General features: G+C 40.0%; 1 protein-coding gene across 1 annotated transcript in view; it reads right to left on the bottom strand.

Annotated features, from left to right (window-relative positions):
- Positions 1-22,544, bottom strand: part of gabbr2 (gamma-aminobutyric acid (GABA) B receptor, 2) — a 222,241-nt gene that overhangs the window by 102,101 nt on the left and 97,596 nt on the right. Inside the window, exons 3-4 of the mRNA XM_085346606.1 lie at positions 12,041-12,211; positions 3,323-3,424 (exon numbers count right to left, since the gene is read on the bottom strand). Of these exons, the coding sequence (XP_085202732.1) occupies positions 3,323-3,424; positions 12,041-12,211 (273 nt within the window). The remainder of the gene's footprint in view (positions 1-3,322; positions 3,425-12,040; positions 12,212-22,544) is intronic.

Genomic DNA, 22,544 nt, shown 5'->3' with positions numbered 1-22,544 from the left:
CTGCTCTCTGAGAGGAAGCAGGAACCATGCTCTCCTGTGTATTAAATGCACTTTAGAACAGCACACAGCAACACTACATATGAGCGAGCATTGGGAGGTTTGGGGTCTTCACTCACCCCGGTTCTGTTAGCCGTCAGGGCTGGGGGGCTGGGAGGAGGTGCTGGCCGTCAGATTGGGGTCTGGGATGCGGGGCCTCCCTGTTACTGCAGATAAGGAGGTGGTCCGCTTGCGTCCACCCCAGAGAGAAGGGTTACATCTCCTGGGTCTAGGTGCGGCTTGCCCCTCTGGGGGCGGGGTTACCTGGACCTGGGATATAGAGTATGTTTGGGGAGTGCGACTGTCTGTGCAGTGTCTATTTGTGTCTGTCTACACGTTGGGTGAGTGCCGAGTATTTGGTTGTGTATATGGGGTGGGAATGCATGTTTGTGTCCGCGTGTGCCTGTTCGTCTGTGTCTATATGTCAGGTTGGGTCTTAGACTCAACCTCTCTGGGTACATCTCAGGCCCTCTAAAGTACGGAGGCCTATCTCCCCTCACCACACTCCCTGCCGGTGGCTGATGCCCTCAGACGTTGGTGTGTTGGTGGTCCTTGTCGACTGGGGCTGGGCGCTCATGTATGTACCGGCTCACATCAGTGGCCCGGCTGGGCCCCTTCCGGGGGGTGGGATGCCCTCCGGCTTCTGGCCTCTGGGCCTGAAGCTCGGCCCTCTCTGGCACAGCTGGCTGCTGGCAGAGTCCACGGGCACACCACTGCAACCCCCTCTGGCCTCTGCTCTGTAGCTGCTGGGTGACCTCTCGTTTGGGGCTCTACTCAGCTCTTCCCAGGAGGGTGGCACGGTTCCCCCCTCCCCACACTTCCTAGCAGATCGTTACATGGAGAAACCTTTGGAATACAAGCATGCTGATCCACACAGGTGTGCACACAGGTGTACACACGGGTGTTCACAGACGCGGACTACACCTTTCTATCTTGCGTGCTGCACAATATTGTTTAATGTTTAGTATCTACTGTTATCTACTGCTAGCTAGATTATTGTGATGGTGCTGTTTTTTTATTATGTTGCTCTTTTTTTGTTTGCTTTCTCTTCTGTTTTTTTTCTCCATACAGGTGATCCAGGTGTTTTGTTTGTTTTTCTTTCTTTCTTCCCCACTTTCTCACCGTCTCCTCTCCCCTCTGGTTTTCTTTCTCTCCCTCTCTTTCTTTCATTCTTTCTGTCACGGCGAGTGAGATGAGCCGTGTGGAAAATAAAGGAGGATCCAAACGCAGGCACTTGTATGGGTGTGAGGGTGGTTTATTAAACACAAAAAGGAAATGGACAAACGGCGAACGGAGCAATGACTAAACTAAACTGGGAACAAACTAACTACAGAACACGAACCTGGACATGAATGAGAGCGGGCGGAAACAGATGATGGTTGACTGCAGGGAAACACACAGATGAAGCAGGGTGGAAACACAGACGGACCAGCAACTACAATGACGGAAGACATGACTTAAATACACAGAGAACCACAGGGGAATTACACACAGGTGGTGGACACAGCTGGGAATAATCAACAAGACGAGACAAAGGTAAAACTGAACACACTCACAAGAGACGCAGACCTTCACAATAAAACAGGAACAAGAAACCAACACACTAAGACGCAGACTTGACATAGAGAGACAGACAGAAAATGACACATGAAACTAAACCCACACAAAACATGAGGGCACAAATCTTAACCCCAAATAAACAGAAGCATGGAACTCTAACAATAATAATAATAATCGTAATCAAAACCACAACAATCATTCAAAAAATAAACTAACAATCAAAACTCAAAACACTGGTTAGAAACTGACCCAGAACCGTGACACTTTCTCCCCGTCCTATCCCCCAGTCATGTCTGTCCCGTTTGTAAAATAAATACATAATTATAATAAAGGTCAATCAAATGGACCAATATGGCAAGGCCATGATGATCCACTCGGTAAAATAAATCCGCTTGGCATCTTTCTTGGCCTTAAGACAACAATTCTGATGGCTAAAGATCCAAACGGGACACAAAAACAAACAAACAAACAAAAAAAAAACAATGACAAAAAACACCCTGCTACCTCAGTGAGACAAAAAAGTAAAGTGTAACAAAAAATGAACCATCCCTTGGTGTGTCTCATACTTGAGGGGGAAGAGTTCTGAATGTACGATAAATAATTAAGGCATAATAAATAATAAATTTTTTTGGTCTTCATTTAGATTTCAGGACATTTTTTCTCATGTGACTTTCTATTGGATGCAAGCTGCCTAAACTGGCTCTCTGTCACAAAAAATAAAAAAGCTCTTGGAGGTCCTAGCTTGTGTTCAAACTAAAGATTACTAAAATTAGAAGTGCTATGTATGCGTGTCTGCCTTTGTTTTCTGATGCTGTTTTTGTCAGCCTGTCCAGCAATAAACGGGGAACTTGGGACGGAGAACGAGGGATAAAGATTTTTTTTTTAAAAAGCGACTGAGAGGGCTGTTACAATGCCCAGCAGCAGCGAAGCCTGTCTCCTTTTTGAATATTTCAAAGAAACAAAATTCCAGCCTTGACAACAAAATCTGTGTCACTCTCTTCCCCCATCATATTATGTAGCTGTTGGAGAGACAGCAAACCACTGTTGTGTGATGAGCGGGAAAAAGACCCATTAGAGTGTAAGAACCCCCCCCCATCCACCTAACCATCCACCCGATCCAATTGTTCCGTAAAGATTTCAGCACTGTGGATTGCATATTTAGAGTTGATCAAGGAAGGGTGATGTCAGCTTAAAATGTCAGCGCTTAAGACACAGATTTACACATATATTTTAGGAACGACGGCTTATCTTCCTGTTCCTTCTTCGTTCTTCTCTCTCATCATCTCATGTTTCTTTCAACCTGCTCCATCTTGTATACGTCATATATTCCACCAACATATCAGTAGGGGGAAAAAAGTGTTACTCCCCCTCCACTCTCTTCACTTCTATTTTTTTTTACTCTTACTGTGCCACTCTCTACTAAAAATGCACTAGACAGTATTTAAATATCGATTTTATGCATCCTTTTTTTTTTAAATCTTGCAAAATTTGTATGCAAAAAAACCTTGTATGCATGTGTTTGTATGTATATGGTTAAATGGCCACTGTCAAGACAGAGGGAGACATCCACTTGATAAAATACTAAAGAATTTACTTTACACAGTATGAAAAATAGTAGCTAATATGAAAACCTAATGGGTATTTTGTCATTTTGTTTTAACTGGGAATTCTACAGGTTGAACTGGTCTTGGATCATTTCCTTAAGTTTCTAGGTTGCTTCACCTACCTTCAGCTTTTTGACATTGCCACAGGGATCATTGGAGAAACTCTCTGTGTCTGCAATCTCAATGTTTGCTTTCTCCAGCTCATTTGTGAGATCGTTCCTCACCTGCAAAACAGAAAGAGAGAATACACAAATGTTGTTGAGAAATTACAAAAACATTTCCAAAAAAGTTGGGACACTGTGTAAAATTTAAATAAAACCAATGATTTCCAAACGTCATAAACCCATATTTTATTCACAGTAGAACAAAGCAAACATATCAAATGATTAAAGTGAGAAAATGTATAATTAAAAAAAAAATTGAATCTGATGACAGCAATCTGAGGCAACAAAGAGCTGGAAAAGTAAGTGGTAGTAAAATGAAACAGCTGGAGGAACATTTTGTGACTAATTAGGTTATTTGACAATGTGTCAGAAACATGACTGGGTATATTCAAAGGGCATCTTAGAGAGGCAGAGTTTCTCAGAAGTAAAGATGGGCAGAGGTTCCCCATTCTGCAAAAACTGTGGAACAACTTTATGTTCCTCAGCATACATAATATCATCCAAAGAGCCTGAGAATCTGTAGAAAACCCTGTGCACGAGGGGCAAGGCAAAACAGGCATGAGTCTGTCCTGCAAATCACTGAATGGGCTCAGGAAGACTTCCAAGAACATTTGTCTGTCGCACTTCACCCTGCTATCCACAAATGCAGGTTAAAGGTCTACCGTGCAAAGAAGAAGCTACATGTGAGCAAGAACCAGAGAAACACTGCTATCTACTCTGGGCCAAAGCGCAGTTAAAATGGACTGAGGCAAAGTACAAAAAAACTGTTCTGAGGTCAGATGAGTTGAAATTTAAAATTCTTCTCAGAAAACGCACCCTTCTCATCTGACTTGTTAGCCATGCTCAGTGTCAAAAGCCTGCATCTCAGATCATATGAGGGCACATCAGTGCAGCTTCATATTATCAGCTTGCACAGCTGACAATGCTGAAAGATGTAGTAAAAAAGTTGTGTCTACTGTAGAAGAATGTAAGTGTGGTCAGAGGTTCAATAAGTTATACATGCTCATAAAATATCAGCCAGCATGACAATTGCAGTCAAATGTGCAAATGTGCTTTTATTAAGTAACCTACCAGAGTTTATTTGAGACAATGTTACCATTTACACACTGCACAATAAACTTCACAACAGTGTAATAACTTAAATCACATAGCCTATAGGAAACAAATACTGTGGTACTATGACGGAGCAGCTATTAAAAATATGGAAAAAGGGAGGAAATGCAGTTTTATAAAGTATATTAAACATTAGATTCATTAAATCATGTATGCATAAATCACAGAGAGAAAATCAATCATTTAGCTCAATGCTGTGATAGATGCAAATAAAAACTGAATGTGTGAATATATTTCTGCTGGCTTAAAGCAGATGAAATCATGTCGCAATATACATATAGTATTCTGTACACAGCATTATAAAGCAATAAAGTGAGATGGATGCAGGCCATCTAATGTTCTGAAATGGTGCATGCATATTCTACCATGAACTGTGAATGAAAAGACAGAAAGACAAGCAGCTTGTCATTTTAGCATGGCGGACACATACATCAGATCTGTCATCCTCCTGATTTGCCTCAGCCCGTTCAATGAGGAATTGTAATTTTCGCAATATACCGAGCGTGCATTTGTCACAGCGATATGAGTTTGTTTTTCGCTAAATAAGACACAAAAGAACAAATGTACACTTCAAATAATCTTCGCTGGTTATCCAGGGCTTGACAAAAAGTAGACAAATGTGCAGTGCTGTAGATGTATCTGCAGCAGCTGTATGTCTGCTGTGATGTATTGAGCCAGTAGAATGGTGGGTAATTCAATCTGAGAAGATGGAGAATGGAGCAGGTACCCCACTGGGATGGCAAGCTTGAGGTGTTTTATCATACCGCCTCTCACTTTTTCTCGGCCATCACATACACACATGCTACGAGTCGGCCCTCTTGCTTCCCTCCTTTAATCCACAATTTTAGAAAAGCCCTTTTTCACAGCTGACATTTTGACTTCTCATAGCAGGAAAACCACAGGTGTGACTAATACCATTAATAATGGCTCTGTTCCAGTAAGGCAACACACTGAGACATCACGACAACACCATGGCTCTGACATGGAATGCAGTTGTACCTACGTCGAAAAAGTCAAAATATGGTATAAAGTCCTGTGGTGTTCATGCTGGATTTCACTGATGTCCACGGGCCATGCCCCGCAGCCATCAGTGTCTCCACCCCAACCCAAGAGCCATGTTGACACGTCAGAGAGTTGGCAGTGACAACATATAACAGCTAACAGAAGTCCTGTGTGTTTCCTCTTACTGTGCTTTAATATGTTCATCCTGTAATTATGTGTTCTAAATTGCTTCAGCTACATGGTGGTTGTATATTCACATTTCTATACAAAAGTCTCCTTACAGTGTCACCTTCAATTGACTTATAATAATACTTAGAGACTGTACTGCAGTGTTTCAAAGATTCAGTTGAGTATTTGGATAAAAATTATAATCTTTGCTCTTTTGCAAGATGAACTGTGAAGTATACAGGGCTATACACCCAGCTCAGATTTAGCAAAATGCTGCAAAACTGAGCAGATAGTGTTTCATAGTATAAATTGATAATGCCTCAAAGCATACTGCAAAAAAAAAAAGAAAAGAAAAAAAAAGGGATGTGGCCCAGTCAGTCACCTGGCCTCATCCCAACAGAGCAGCTTTTCAGATTTTCAAATACAAGAGTGAAAAAAGCAGGTGGTGGCTGGAGTAAAGTATTACAGTAAAAACAATTTTTATACTGAAAACTTTGTCTGACCAAGTCTGGCAAGTACTCTTGAGCCTCTGAAAATGGGGTACTATGTGTAAAAATTGCTGTAATTCCTAAACAATGCAATACTTTCACTAAAAGCTGAAAAGTCGGCACTTCAATCACAAACTGATTATATGAATGGTGTGGTGGAGGAGACAGGCTCAATTACAAAAATTGTATATTTCTCCGAATATTTATGGACCTAACTGTAGATGGGACATAAATAAATAAATAAAAACTGTGGAAAAATTAGTGAAAAATTGGTATTTCTTCTCAAAATACCAAGCACCGGCCAATCATCAGCCCGTTAGTTCAAAGTGGCGCCAGGATTTGAACCGTAAAAGCTACTATCAGTATTATTGCTATTGATACTCCTGTTAAAATTAGCCAACTGCAGCTTAAAATTAGTCATTACAACAGTTTTGTGCTATCAACTAAGATTTCTGACATCTAAAAATCAATAACTCTGAACAACCTCAACTTTATTTCCCTCATGTCTCCAAATGTCTGCTTTCATAATCGCCTTCTCCTCTGGTACCCCCGGAGGAAGCTCTAAATCACTCTGTACATCACTCACTGCTGTACAAACATTCTCTCCAATGTACTGCTCGCTGAGCTGAAACAACAGGGAGGCCGATGTGAATCAATACAACCAAGTTTTGCTCTTGAGTAACAACTGGCTTGGTGGTCTGGACGAGGTACAATGTCCTGTTGTGTTGTGTTGCGTTGAGTGTTGATCCTAAAGGATAAAAGGAAACGAACTTCAGTGTGAAAAGGGACAGCAGCTGGTTAGCCTGTTGTTTGTAAAAGGTGTGTGGGTCAAACACAAATGGGTTTCTGGGAAAATATATACCAACCACTCACACGCAAGACATGGAGAGTTGCACAAAATTTCTGCTGTACTACAAAATACACTCACAAAGAGCACAGAGGCTGACAGACAAAGCCATTGACTTGCAGGAGTAAAACCCTTGTCACAAAAGGATTTTATTGGTTTGATTTTGTGTTTCTTCCACCGAGATGGAAAAATGCATCCGTATTCTGCTGGACTCACTCGGTTAGACAGAGCGAGAGAGACTGAGGGGACAGATGGATTGAAAGCTAGTAGGAGGGGGAAAAGTGAGCAGCTTTCCTGCGTAACAAAAGCATCCACCATTGTTTGGGGCAGCCTGGGAATCCCCGACAGCAAATGCAGAAGAGAAATAATCCTATTGCACTTGTGAGCATGGGTCCACGCACACAAAAAAAGAGTGTCACGTGCACCCAGTGCATGTAAAATACTAGAATTCAGAAAGCACATTGATTGATTGAATCTTTATTTTGAACATGTTAAAAAAGTACAACAACATAGAATTAAAAAGAGACAAACAAACAAAAGGAAAACGAGCAACCACAACTACAAATAACTTTCATGTTCAAAAAGGAGCAGGAAGAAGCATAAACTTATTTAATCCCACTCCCTTTCCACTATCTAGTAATCAATAGACTGCAGAAATATCTCTACATTAACACAATACTAATATGTGCATCATATATATATGAACAGAAACTATATCAAAATGACTGTGGGAGATGAGGATGTTGAGAAAATCCATTGTACGCTTTCTGGTAGGCATATGACATAATTATTTATCATCAAAGGGAAATATATATTTAAATCAGCTGAAGATTAAAAACATACGGTGAACCACTGTGTTTCAGAAACGGTCAAGCCTCCTTGTTTGGCAACGTCAACAACAGCTTTGATTTTCTTTGTATGATGTCATTCTTCGCTGGTTCACTGTTCCAGCATCACCAAGCTTCACCTGACAGCCAGCTACTCTTAACACTGACCCGTGGGATTATCTTGGGAATTACTTTTCCACTCTATGACGCCAAGCTGTTCGGGACCAAAATCACATGTTGAGTCATTGAGTCATTTGATGCAAAGAAAAGCGTATCTCTTGTCTATTCAGTTGTGGGACAAACAGGCTATACCAGTAATTCGTCTGAGACATGAGTCATCATCAATGATAACCCCACTGCTATTCCCAAACCCTAATTGTGCTTTGGAAACAACATTTCTAGGAATACTGTTTATGGGATGTAACATAATGAAACAGGAACTGAGTGAGAGTGGATGCTAGGATGGTAACGTATGCTAGAGTTATCAGTCGTCATAGTTTATTTAAACGTTTAAGCTCTGAGGGGTGCAGACAGAGGACAGAGTCTTAATCCTGCTCTCAGTCAGGTCTGTCATCTGACTGACAGGTGATTGCTGCTCCTGTTCCTGAGTGAGCCCTGTTTGTCTGGCTGTCTCAATAATGTTGATTGCACTGTGTGTGTGTGTGTGTGTGTGTGTGTGTGTGTGTGTGTGTGTGTGTAGTGTAGATTGTCATCTTCATTCCCAAATACTTACATTAGCTGTTATTCTTTGTTACTCTGTTATTCTTATTTCTCAATACAATGAGCCACAAACCATTGTAGAAAGTCAGTGTTCATCCATAAAGTCGATATGCATGTGTGTGTGTGTGTCTGTGTGTGTGTTACACCGGTGCCTAAAAATAACAGTGATGAGCACGCTTTTTCTTACAGGTTACACTCTCAGGGGACACCATACTGTATGTTTGCTGCCTGTGATGTGCAAGCCACTGACTGAATCTGTAACAAGTGTTACATAACATTAACCTTGTGAGCAGTCTCCCAGGGAAAGCACACTGTAGGTCAGCAGGGGGACGGAGTATGTCACAGGGTGATGAATGCTGGGGTAGAGGTGATGGAAATTAAAATAATGTCAGTAGTATACTCATTACATAGATGCAAATGCCTCTGTGCACGCATGCATGATTTATGGTACATTCAGTACTGTAGAATACTTCTAGGAATATCAATTTGAATCTAAATCCAACTTTAATAGATCACAAAGAAATTGTGTTTTTGCATATTTCTTTGCAAGGGCTAAGATTTAAAAAAAAAATTAAAAATCTGTTCAAAAACCACAAAATCAGCTTGCAAAGGTATGAAACTTTCTTAAAGTGGAAAATACGTGTTTTTTTCTTTAGGACAGTGCTTAGAATTTCTCATTATATTTGTTAAATGTGAAGAATTAATTAAATCTTTAAAAAAAAGTATCTTCACAAGAAATATTTCTGACTAGCTCTGCCCACTCTTGTGCTGATTCTGTCTATTTGTGTATTGGTGTATTTGTATATTTTCACATTCAAGAAGTGGGAGGACACTGGCTTTCTGTGTTTTTAGATCCTAGGAAAGAAATGTTTAAACTGACAAGTGACACTAAAACAGTTGTGAAGGTTAAGAGTATAACATATGAACTTCATATAATTTATTTGAAGTTCATAAAATTCATATAAAAATGTTTATGAATTAAATGTAAAACTGGAATAGTGTTATTAGTAGGTAAAAATGACATTTTTACTATTAATGTCTGTTTTCCTGCATTATTCAAATAACATTTACTTCTATATCTCTTCTTTTTCTGGTAGCGAGCTGGAGTAATTTCTCGATGAACCAAAGAACAGTAAGCTCTGAACTCGACAGAGGATTGTGTGAATCATAAAGTACGGAAGCAATGCTTGCATATTTGTAAATCGGGATTAGAGGCCAATCTCGTGGCAGGTTGATTGAATCGTGCCGTCTGTCTTGCACCCGTCCTAAGCTCCTTGGTGCTTTCAGGAGGGGAGCGATAAAGGGATTTGGTCTCTCTGAGATTTGCAGTGAGACTTCTTATACACACCCCCACTTCCACAACCCACCCTTTAGCCGCTGAGCACTTTGTTTTCAACCAGTGCCTGGAGGCAAGAGCTCACAATATGTTTCTCAAATTCATGCTTTCAATGCCTCTGACAAGGCTCTTTTAGGAGAATGTTCCTGTGCTGCCGACGTGATATGTTTGTGCCATGAGTTTGTGTAGTTCTCCAAACGTGTGATAAATCGATATGTTTCCTAATGTTCAACCCTCCTACAAACAGGAATGTGTTTGTCTCGCTAGTTAGCATCCATTTTGGTATAATATGATTTTAAGCTTTTAATATCTTTAGCTAATGGTGTGGATCAATTTGAATGTTGTTTCTCCCATTTCTCTTATATTAAAAAGCTGCTAGCTGCTTTTAATAATAGAAGGGATTTTTGCATGGTGTGCAAACGATTGTGCGCCTCCTGTTCCTGAGCTGAAATCCAACTTGCCACAGCTTCCAAAATACGTCCTCCAGCTTTGAGATATATTTCAGCTCCAACATTGTCATAAGAGAGTTAGCTACAAGTGCTGAGTCAACACAGATAATGTTCTTCATCTATCCATGCATTACTTCTGCCAGCTCTAGTAATGTAGGCTGGATTCAGCATTCTGCGTATTTAATGGGAGAGGAACATCAAAAAGAACAGATGGAACGTAGTAAATATAATAGGAACTAAATATCATGCAGTTCTCAGAATTTGCTTCCAGCTGGAGCAGCAATTCAGTTTTGGAGGCGATGCAGGACATATTTTAGAAATATTTTCCCAGCGCGTCACCGTCTTTGATGTCGAGGGCTGGTTTATCTTCAGTAAGAACTATCTCTTTATACATGCAATAAACTGTATTTATATTTATTTTTGAACTGCAACCTGTTTCTCAGGTCTTTATTGCTAAGGATTGTCTTATTGCATTGGAGTCACACTGGGTTAAATATGTACACTTGGGTTTTAAGGGGTATTTATTATTTTCTTCTTTTTTTGGGTTGTATGGAAGCCCCAAACGCAATTTCATTGTTCTTGACAATGACAATAAATAAATACTACTACTACTACTACAACAACGGAAGTCTAAGGGACATGGGTGTTAAAAATAAGGATATAAGTGTGGTTGGTCTCAGTTATATACACAGAAGCTACTACAGATATATATGTTCAAATGGAGAGCTAGAGAGAGCAGCAGGATGTGAATGTCAACTCATTCGTTTTAGTAAGTTAGAGAAAAACACAATCACACGCACAGACAGGAGGTGCACACGACGCCTCCATTTGGTCAAAAGAAGTGGAAAAATCTGTGTCGGATTTCTGGAGGTGGAGCCAACAAACTGGGACATTGCCCTCAACTACAAGTCATGTTTTTTGGTTTTGTTCTGCCTTCATCTGTTCCTTGACCAGTGGATGGAAATGTTTGTTCATCTTTTTTTTAACCTTTACATTCCCTAATAATCCAGTGTGCATCCTTTCATGTGACTGGAGAATAATCATTCATTAGTGACAGCTGTACAGTGCACAAAGCCTAAATAATTTCCATCTAATCCATCTACATGTGAGTGGTGATTTGTTTTAAAGTAGTAATAAGAGTGTTATTTCTACTGGCTTCCTCATCTGAATAAGCCAAGATGGAAATCTCCTTGAATGATAATATAGTCACTGTTTTGTGATTTAACCTCTACCTTCAGAAAATAAAAACATGTCTCCCAGTGAGAGGCGATAGGAGGACGGCACACATAAACGCTGGTAAACAGCACTGTTATCGCGCAAACTTAAAAAAGAACAAATGCCTGCTAAACAAGAATCCCTGTTGGGACTGAGAGTGCTGAAGGCAATAATGCAAAGCCATGTTATTAATTATGTGCATATCCTTCGACCAGTGGGAGATTTTAACTCCTCTCACACCTGGTAAATGTATATTTTATCCACAATAAGTAGAAATGTAATAAGAAAAAGTATTCATTCCAACCGTTAAGGGTATTTTCACTATCAATCAAATACACTGAACTTCACCTAGTTTTAGTATTAATGACAAGGTGGTGCCACTGTAGTCTTTGATATAGATGATGGATTTGTTTTAGTGAACTGCTTGAACTTTTGGTCAATACTAAACATGGAGCATTAACAGCGTTGGAAAAAAAAGAAAAGTATATTTATGAAAACAGCACGAACTGACCTCTGAGAACCTCTGAACGTCCTGTGTGAGGGTCCCCACACGGCTCCAGTTGTAGTAGTTGAGAAACTTCACCACCGCTGGGTTCACGGCATTGTCTGACGGAACAGTGCGGAAGAAGTTGGGGTATTTTTTCTTGTCTGCTAGAACAGGAGTTGTCGCTGCAAAGGATAGCTGTAATGGAAAAAAGGAAGAAGTAATATAGTGAGCATGGAGTCCATCAGTTAGGGGTAAACGTAACAATCACAAGTAATCCCGACAGCAAAATGTCAGACTGTGTTGGTTTCACTTGAGCTACTGTTGTTAGTGGCACTGTTTAAGAATGTGTCGTTGACTCTTATGAAGTGGAAGGCAGGTTCAGTGACCGCTGTCAGTTCAGGGTTTAAATCATGAGAATGTGACACTCATTCATAAAGAACTGATGACCCGCAAATGGATGACTTTTCATACTGGTTGTGTATTTATGTGTCTTCTAGTGTCCAGAATGCTATTTGTCTGCCATGTAGGACAGGTAGAGTACTGTGCAAAGCTCTTTACACACCTCCACCCCCATTTCTTTATGTTGAGGTATTTTGTTGCTAGCAGTCTGCTGCAAAAACTAAGAATTTCTTCCATTTTCAATAGCTGATAACTCAGTTTGACAGGCATAAAATATTATTTTGGCACCAACAAAGTGACTCGCAAACAGCTATTAGCTGAAAACTTGGCATATCTCTCTCTGCACTGCATGGAGTGTGTTTTTTGAGGAAGCTGGACGAGTGGAGGACAAAAGAAGAAATGCGAGGCCAAAATAAATAAACGTCTACGGCAGATTACCAGTATCTGAAAGTCATGTTCTTAAGAAATCCAGCAAAAAGCTGATGAAGTACCCGAGAGATGTATCTTTCCCTTAAGTTGATCCACCTACTATTCACTGAAGCCTCATCGGAAATAGTCTCAATGCACGGGTATGTGTCAAGAAGCTGTTTTTAAGGAAGGAAAACAGGGAGCAAAGGCTGAGGTATGCCAAATTACACAAGAACTGGACTGAAAATCAGTGGCAAGAGGTCTTATAGATTAATGAATCCAAATTTGAAACTGTTGGTACGAACTGTTGTCGATATGTGTGGGACGTCAGGAGAGAGGTAAAAGAGTGAGCATCTACAGACATCTGTAAAACATGGTGGATTTTCTGTCATGGTTTGGGGTTCCTGACAAAATATTAAGAAATGAGTAGGGACTCAAGACTTTTGCGCAGTATTACACAAAGGATCTTCACTTTTGTACGTCTTTTTTGATGGTGTTGTAGCTTTAGAGGACACCATGCTGTGTTTTTAGGTCAGCCTTTGTCGTGTTTCTCTCTGGTGTTGAATGTAGAGATGCCTTATGATGGAGTTATTCTCACTTCTGATGACATGGCCTAGCTAACACCATCATCTCCACATCAGAATGGTGTTTATGCTCTATTTTTCTGCAGTGGGTTACCAGGTCTCTGCAAGAGAAATGGTTTACTAGAAAATGCCTAGAATCTCCTGAGGCTTTCGCTGGGAGATGTTGACAGTTGGTTGAGGAAGCTGTCTGTCATCCTCAAGCAGTCTGGACCACACGGCAGCTCGAATATGGTAGGTTTAGATTTGTGGGTGCCCGTTCTTATGTGTTTATGTACGTTTTGATGAAAAGGGAAAAGCAGCTTAGCAATTTAATTCATCTCCGTGTTGGTAAGTTAAAAGCATTTCTTGTCTTCAAATGTAGGCATTTTGAATCAGCACTGACAAACACACACAGACACCCACTTAAATAAAAATCAAATGTGCTGAACCTCACTCAATAATTGCCTTTTTACAGACAAGTCTGCATCAACAGATGCAGTCTAAGCATTTTTGAGGCACATCTCTGGTAAATCAAAGGCTCACAAAGACAAAGTGGACCCGACTATGTAGTATTTTTCCATAGCTGATGAAATGAAATCGGGATGTGGCAAGCGAGAATATACCCATATGGCAGTATACTTGGGTGTATAACTAAAAGTTGAGAGTTATTTAGTAATTTGTTTCATGAAACCATGTTCTTGATGCATTTCCCCTGCACAGCTGCCTCTCTAAAATACAAGTATATCCATTTAAAGCCTCCTCTCAGTCTAAAACAAGCTATTTACCAACAAAAGTCACAACTCTCCACCCACCCCACCTTTCATTTGTCATTTCTATGCTAATCAAGTTTTATTCTCTCTCTCCCACATTGTAGCACATTTTCAACAATAGGTCATAAATTTCATCCAAAGGCAAACATGGCTGTAATTAATTTTTGCATTAGCATTAGAATTTCCCATATAAGAAACAGCGTGCGCCCACACAGACAAAGACCTGTCATTTTATCATTTAATTTAGCCTTTCACATTTCGTTTGAATGTATAGTACTACCGTACAGGAAGCATCATATCATTATATTCCGAAAATTGTGACACCATCGCCACCGTGGCTTTTAAATAATGGACACAGGCATGTCTTTGATATTGTGCATACGTCTTTAAAAGCCATGAATAACTGTCAGAGCAGAGATTTGAGAGGTACTTTAACATTTAGGCACCAGCAGCTGAGCTGAGATAATAAGACAGTGTGCTCTATTTTCAATGTCCTATTTGTGTTAATTTAATGAGCGATATGAATCAGCGCAGGGTTAATTACATACTTTGTAGAGATTAAGCAGAACTTGTGATTCATGATAGTGATCAACCCAAGGATATTATTCTGACTGAGACCAAAAGGTGCATCAGTAGATTTCCGAAAAGTGTACTAAAGCGTTGAGGAGTTCAAGCACCTCCTAACTTTGGTGATGAATGTGATCTTCTCATTAAGCCTCCATCCACTTCTAGACATCTTCACTCTTCATTAGTTGCTGTGCTGCAGTTATAATAGTACACTTGCTGATGACTTGTTATTACTGGAAATGTACTTTAGCATTGTTTAAAGGTAACTGACTGAGAATATGAGAGCGTAACTTAAAGATCAAGTCAAATATAATTCAAAAGTAAAGCAATTTTAAAAGAGGACTGGATATCCTAATATTGTGGTTAAACAGTAATGTGATGAAAAGGGTTTGTGCTTCTTAAAAGCAAATAAAAAACAAAAACAACATCTGACCCATTTACAGTACCCAAATTGCAGGGTTTCCATTACAGCAGATCCCCAAATATAAAAGTCTTCCTCCAACCAGTAGGAGACCCTCAGTTTGGCCCACTAAATCACCACTTTCTGCACAGAGCCACAGGGGTTTGTGTTCGCACATCAGTGAGACAGGTTTTTAAAACAACACATGGATTACAGCCATCAATTAGGCAGAAAGAAAAGCCTTTATCTCGCAACCACTGCTAAATCCAAAATTACACACCAGTCTTAAAGGGCTTCAAGGGGTCTTTCCAGCATTGCCTTAATCTCCATTTAGCTAAGGCTATTTGGTACACCCACACTGGGAGATACGTCCACGGATCTACAATAAGAGCTAATGGAATTTTTAAACCAGTCCTCTTATGATTGCTTCTCTGCAACATTTTTCGCCATCCCCAAGGTGTTTTAGGTTCACAGGGGTTATTCTCTTTTGCAGGAGTTGTTTGTGCTCTTTGTACAATTTTATTTTTGCTTCATCTGTTATAACGCTTAACAGAAAGTCTCAGGAGACTGACAGAAAGACCAGCAAACCCATGCTTTTATTGCTGGTCAACCAATAAATTTTTGTTTGGAGAGAAAATAACATAAGTGGTAGATTTCATCGAGTCATGAGCAATTGTAACCGTTGACCCCTCTGGTATTATCAGTTTATGAGGTCAGTTAAGGGCTGAGAAAAGGCTTTACAAAACATGAAATCAATCATAAAAAATAAAAAAAAAATCAGCAATGCAGCATCATTCTGTCAGCATGTTTCGGTGTCACAAAAATATCGGAGAAACACATTTGGGATAAAATATTCTTTTTTTTTTTCCACTTTTCACAAGGAAAGCATGCTTTTCGGTTCATGTTAACACACAGAAAAATGCAATTAAAACATAGCATTTACAAGTAATCAATTTGTCATTCTTGTGTTCTTAGAGGTAAAACTTGATCTTTTAGAGATCATAAATACGCGGCCATAGATGTGTTTGAGTAATAAAGGTGTAATATCATTTTTATTAAATAAACTCAGTGCTGGCACAGAATCATTTGGTCCTCTCAGTGTAAATAAAAACTGGCCATGAAAAGCAAACAGTAATATCAAGGTCTAACCATGTCATCAGGCATATTAACACTCTCTTAAAAACAATTCTTTTTGCACACTGAATCCAGGTCAGAGGGTTCAAAGGACGCAAGTGGCTTAAGTCCACATGCAAGCAGGAGCAGGGCTTGATTTTACTTATTTTTAGCATTTATTCAGTTGCATTTTTTGTTTGGTTGGAAGACTATTTTTTAAAGACCTTTTTTTTATCAACCTTTTTCTTCTCTAGTTTTCAGTTCATTAGCTTTTCCTGACATTTCAACGAACCACAGCATTATTTAAGGACAGCGCTGCCGCTAACTGGAGCTTGGGCAATTCAGGACAGTGTATTAAAAGTGTAAAGATGAGAGGGATATCCAGCGTATTATTTAAAGGATAGACAAGTCTTTGTCTAACTCTAACTAGCCTTTTTCAGAGGAAAAACCAAAAATAGTTCTATGATATCACACATCTGAGAGTAGTGGGTTATGTAAGAGGTTTAAAAGAGGACCGTCACAAATAGAAGGGTTTTTGGTGGAGAGCACTGATGTCAGATTTACACTACAGTGTGCATGTACACTCAGATCATGGACAGGTTAAGGCTTATGCATTCACATACTGACACAAACAATCACACTAAGGACATCTTTCTTTCAGATCCCACCAAACTACAAAATAATTAAAACTGTGGCAACGGGCTCCCGGCAGGTTCTTCCTCTCATCACCCTACAAGGTCACATGCTCTCAGTAACACGACTGGGGATCCGCCTGGCCCTACTGAGAAATAATGTTAGTCTGAAGACGAGGTGAATCACGGATACATCACAGTGGTGATCTATTTAGACTTTCTGAACACACAGCTGCTTATCACAGTCTATTTAAAGTGAATACAAAAGCTTGGCTGCTTCTCAGTTTGAACTTATTCAAGGCACAATCAAGCTAGTTTTATGTTCATGTTTGAATGAAAAAATGACAGGAAGGCCCAGAATAGAAAATAAAAGGTAGCAAGATAGGAATTTTGCTGCTTATTCATTATAGTTCAGTGAATATGTGTTTCTGCATCTAATTGCCTGGCACTTAACTTCTCAGCCTGTCACTTGTTGTTTCTCTGTTGCCTGATACCAGACCGAAGTGTCAACACGTTTCACTCTGTTTCCATCTTCATTCATACATTGCCTTCATGTTAACTGATTTCCACGGTGGAGGGGGCTTAATTTTCCCTAACCAATCACCAGAAACCACAGCTCACTGCTTAACAGCAGTGACAGCGATGATAGTCCGACTTCTGTTGCTCACAGTCTAATCATTGCTTCTCCTCTAATTTTCTGGAGCCAATCAGCTCAGTGAAGTGAGTGGAGTCAAATATTTTAGGCTTAGGTAGGTGCTTATATTATGTCTATAACCATGTAATAACACAGCCACTGAATATTACAGCTAACGGGCACATAGTAATAGAGCCAGGCTGATATATCTGTCATGCAATATTACTAGGCCATGCTGGCCTATCAAAGATAGATAGCAGCATCAGTCTATATGTTACAATATGAAAACTGAAAGGTAAGTTGATAGCCTGTGAATGTGGTGCTGGAAACTTAATAAATTGTAACACATTGTGTGTCTGCAGCAACATAAAAATGCAGACTAAAGGGCAGATCACCTTGGTTAGTTCTTAAACTGTCTCTTTGCATCATCTGCAATGCATTTTCCCGATTTGGCATGGGATTGGTTATCAATGATGTACAAATTAAAGTGCAATTATAGCCGTACCACCATAAGAAATAAGGAAAATGCATGAGTGTAACTGTTTATATTTGGCAGGCCTAATAGGATTGATTGTCCCTAGTGGGACTGTTTTGCAAAAGGATCTGCTGGTGCTAATTGTGAGGTTGGCCTTTGGCTTTCACAGAGAAGTTGGATAAAACATGAATGATAGCTAAACAACACCAATGATACCTCGCATGTTTTTGTACCAACAGTTTATTTGGACAACAGACAGAATGCACCAATGAGTACTACACAGAAAAAGACATATAGTTGCACAAAAACTGGGCATATGGCTCACACTTAGAGGAAATGTATGTTATCTGATTAATGTTTAACTCTGATCCAGTAGCTGTTAAGTTAAGTGAAGATATCAATAAGTCCAAGTGTTGGGGAAAAGCAGTGCTCAATATTTCAACACAGAGCATGTGCACAACTAAAACACATGTTTTAAAAATCCCACTGCTCTCAACGTAAAAATGTTTAACTATATAATTTTTCCCTTACAAGTCAGTATATCAGTGAGATATAATTAGAAGCAAAAGTCATTCACAAGGCAATGAATGATCTCTACTAACATTCAGTCATTCAGTCATATTCAGTCGATCAATCGGCTTAAAGTCAATTCAACATGGTGCTAAAGGAAGCACTCCTGGACAAAATATTCAATGATGAATTCTGAATATGGATGTTTTGCAATATTAGCGATCTTGCAAAAAGAAGTACTTTATGAATTTCCTGCATAATATAGCTTCTATTTCTGCAGGCAGTCTGGGGCCACAGTGAATGTTATATACAAGCAATCAAGTACATGCATGCAATCGAGTATGAGACATTGATCAAGTACTTTCTAAAGGTACTTTCTATAGCTGAGAGGGAAGGCTTTGTAATCAAAATGGAATTGCATAAAACAACCTCAAATGCTCAACCTGCCTGTGTCTATTATCTCTACCTTCACTCACAACACAACAGATTCAAAGCCCATCCATCCTCCAGAGCACCAGGCCCCCGTGCAGAGTAATAGTTAGAAAATAGTGGCGATGTTGATTAGAAAGCACGGAGGTGGTCGTGGGGTTTATTCAATATTCAAGAGAGGCATTTGGTGCACCATGGGAGCACCCAGTTGGGGAGGCAACAGTAAGGAGAAGCTTTGAACCCCACACAGACCACAGACCCAAATTCATTATGGATGTGATGGAGGAGGGAGAAAAAGAAGAATACTGCAGGTAGATAGTGGAGAAATTTAGCGAGAAGTGAGAGGTGATAAAAGAATCATGTATGAAAGTGGAGAGAAAGCAAAAGGACTGAAAGATGCGAACAAGGGGAAAAGAAAAGAAAAGAAAAGATATAGTGCTCTTCGTGTCACACTGCTCTACACGCACACAAGCATATGATCACATCATACCAGATCATCATATAGCTCAGTCAAGCGTGTGCTAGAGAAAAACAGCAACCCATTTCCTCCAGTTATAGAAACGGGCAGTAGGCAGCTCAGCAAAGTCATCTCATTTTAGTCGGGTAAGTTAGATGTTTAATGGAGAGGAGTCAGTCGGCTCAACTTCACTGCAAATTAGCTCTGCAACATGAGCACGATGGAAAACATACTACTGCTTGGATACCAGGAAAGATCTGATGTGCTTGTAGCACACACAATAAGGAAAGCGAAAGTTCACGCAAGCGTTACAGCTCCCTACACAAGCTTGAAAAACTTTGTGTCAGTACATAGTGAGGTACACAGCACATACAAACAGTCTATCATTAAGCCTTTTACAGTTTACACCATCTGGCTTTTGACTTACTTATACAGCTGTGCAGCATGGACCACATCACCTTCATCATATTAATAATAGAATGTTTTATCAATGTCAATAGCACTATTACTTAATCACCTTAAAACTAATTTTACTACCACTAATAATAATAATAATAATCATAAACTGGACCTTAACGTATTTCAATTCCAAGGGCATTCCAAGGAAATTCGGTCAATATGAGGTCACCCATGTTCAAACCTCGAGCTGAGTATTTGGCTGAGAGGTTGATCTGACTGAGAAAGTGTGGGATACTGCACACTTGCATTGCAATGACTTGTCAGCCACAAGACTGGCCCAGGCTAAGCCTTACTTCACTTTATTCTCCTTGTGAGGATCTACAAAATTTACAGATTGAACAAGTTGTACTCAATATGAAACTACATTGAGCATAAACTAATTGGAAACTTGGTTACTGAGATGACTGATGAAAGGAACAATCACACTTTTCTTTTTTTGCAGCTAGAGGAGTCGACCTATACCGGCCATAAGAAAGAAGCCAATTTAAAGCACTTCTGCACACTTATCAAAGCTGTCATACAGAGGAATAAAAATGTAACACATCAACTGGAATGACTAATTACAAAATGAGATGTGTTTGCCTGATATTCCTATAAGTAATCTGTACACCATTTCACTGAAAAGTTCACAGAATCCAAAAAATATTTCATCCACCCTTCTTAGAGTCTCAAAAGATCTCAACCTTTTCCGTATAGTTTGACAGACACGCCTGATAACAACGTATTCCGGTACTGACACTATAGGTCGACATGTCCTTAAAAATAAATGTTGCAAGACCTGTTTTTTAAAACGCAGACCCTGTTTCAAAAAACTGTGCAGAATGTCTGTGTCATTTGTGGAGGACTCCTTATAGTCCTGAAAAAATAAATTCACGCTGTCAGCCCAGACGAGACTGTGACATGGACCCTGCCATAACGTGTAGCAGGATACTGTACATCACATACTTTACCCAATAACTAGCCTCTTGACAGCTGAGTGATGTGGTGGTCGTCTCTTTTCTCACAGCTTACGGCCTGCTGCATCCCCTGCTCTAACATGTCAATCATGTTGTAGCTAATGTTGGAGCCAACATGTACATCCACCCACACACACTGATTGACTGATGTCCTGCTTATGCTTTCTGGCCCTGCACAACACCCAACCACATTACTCTTATCTGGGGTCGGCGGCTTTCATTCTTTGCTTGTCTTATCTCTGACTGTCATTTACAGCATTTATGCTTTCCCTTACACAATTTCCTCTGGGATTAATAAATTATTTCTGATTCTGATTTTCATATCTGTATCTGGCTCAGAGTCACAAAGACATTGGACTGCCAGATGCATAGCACCTTTGTGAACAAAAGAGAGTCTAAGGATGACAACAGGAGCTGTGGTGTGGTTAAAAATATTTCTTCCTCTAAAGTTTAAGAGTAGGATTGATCTTGCGCACATGTGCATTGGCATTAAACCAGTCTTGTGAAAGAATTCAACCTTCTGTTTGAATTGCCCCGTGCATGCATTCAGTCACACATGCGCTGGCAATGAAATGCAGCCAAGAGAAGCATTCATTTACGTGTTGCAGGTACTCCAGACCTCCATGTACAGACATCTCACCTTTGTATGAAATACCTCTTTTTCTAAGCCCTCCATCCCCCGTTACCAAACCCAGACATCAAAGACATGTGCTAAAGTTTGAAGAACAACATGTTCAAAGAGAAACTGAAAAGGCTGAGAACAGAAGAAGGAAAATAGCAGGAGGACCAAATTCGGTGTTCTACCAGAGTCAATTTACAGCAGAATAATTGAAATTCCAAGGCTCAAACATCTGGTTTAATGCCTCAGTTAGTCATCAATAGGCTGATAGCTGCTCATCGCACTTACTGGTGAGTTGTAAAAGTGTTTGAGTTCAGGTTAGAATGTTACCAGTCATCCCTAAAGCTGCCCACTTAAAGCTACATCACTGGCACGGGTTGAATAGTGGAGTAAACCTGGTGACTTAATTCTAACCTCAGTGCTTGGCTTTCTGAAAATGATCACATTTGCCAAGTAGAAATACTGAGTCATTAAGTCAAGCGGCAAGTGAAATGAGACAGACGAGCAAGAAGCAGTCCCGTGTCAATTCAACAATTAATTCATAAGAGCCTTTTTGTTGTACAGTGTAGTGTAGTAGTGTATCTGCGTCGCATATTAGATATGGCATTTCCATGGAGCATTAATCAATAGAAGGTGTCACTTGTCACCAGCGTGTCTCTGGGAGTGCGAGGCAGGAAAGATCGAACATCCCCCTCTCATCACCTCTGCCACGAGATGAGCTTATACTCTAGGACTCTGCCATTCTTCATCAGCCGACAGGCTGTCCTTGAACGACGGAGATGAGTGGCAGTGAAGCATCGCTATCACAAACAAGACTGGGGAAAGCATTTTCTTATCAATCGCGGTGCCGTGTACACATCAGACGTTGACATGACTTGGTGCGAAATGAAGGGAGAGAACGCTCGTTTAAGCTACAGCTGGAAAAGTTAGCTAACAGCTGTAGCTTATACGTAAAACGGCTATGTGACATTTCATAAATGTCTAAGAGAGGGAGACAAATGTTCTTCATACATATTTCATACAAAATTTTCTTTTAAGTAAAAGTCTGGTTACATACTAGCCAAAGCCTAGACAAAAAATTCTGTGAATACTCAGGAACCTGTGGGAGGAGGGGGGCTTTGAGTGATGGTATTCTGC

The sequence above is a fragment of the Diplotaxodon limnothrissa genome, linkage group LG22, assembly GCF_057381915.1.
Source record: "Diplotaxodon limnothrissa isolate DT_005_m linkage group LG22, D_limnothrissa_male_GT1.1, whole genome shotgun sequence".
NCBI classification, from domain to species: Eukaryota; Metazoa; Chordata; class Actinopteri; order Cichliformes; family Cichlidae; genus Diplotaxodon; species Diplotaxodon limnothrissa.
This window is presented reverse-complemented; position numbering and strand designations above follow the sequence as displayed.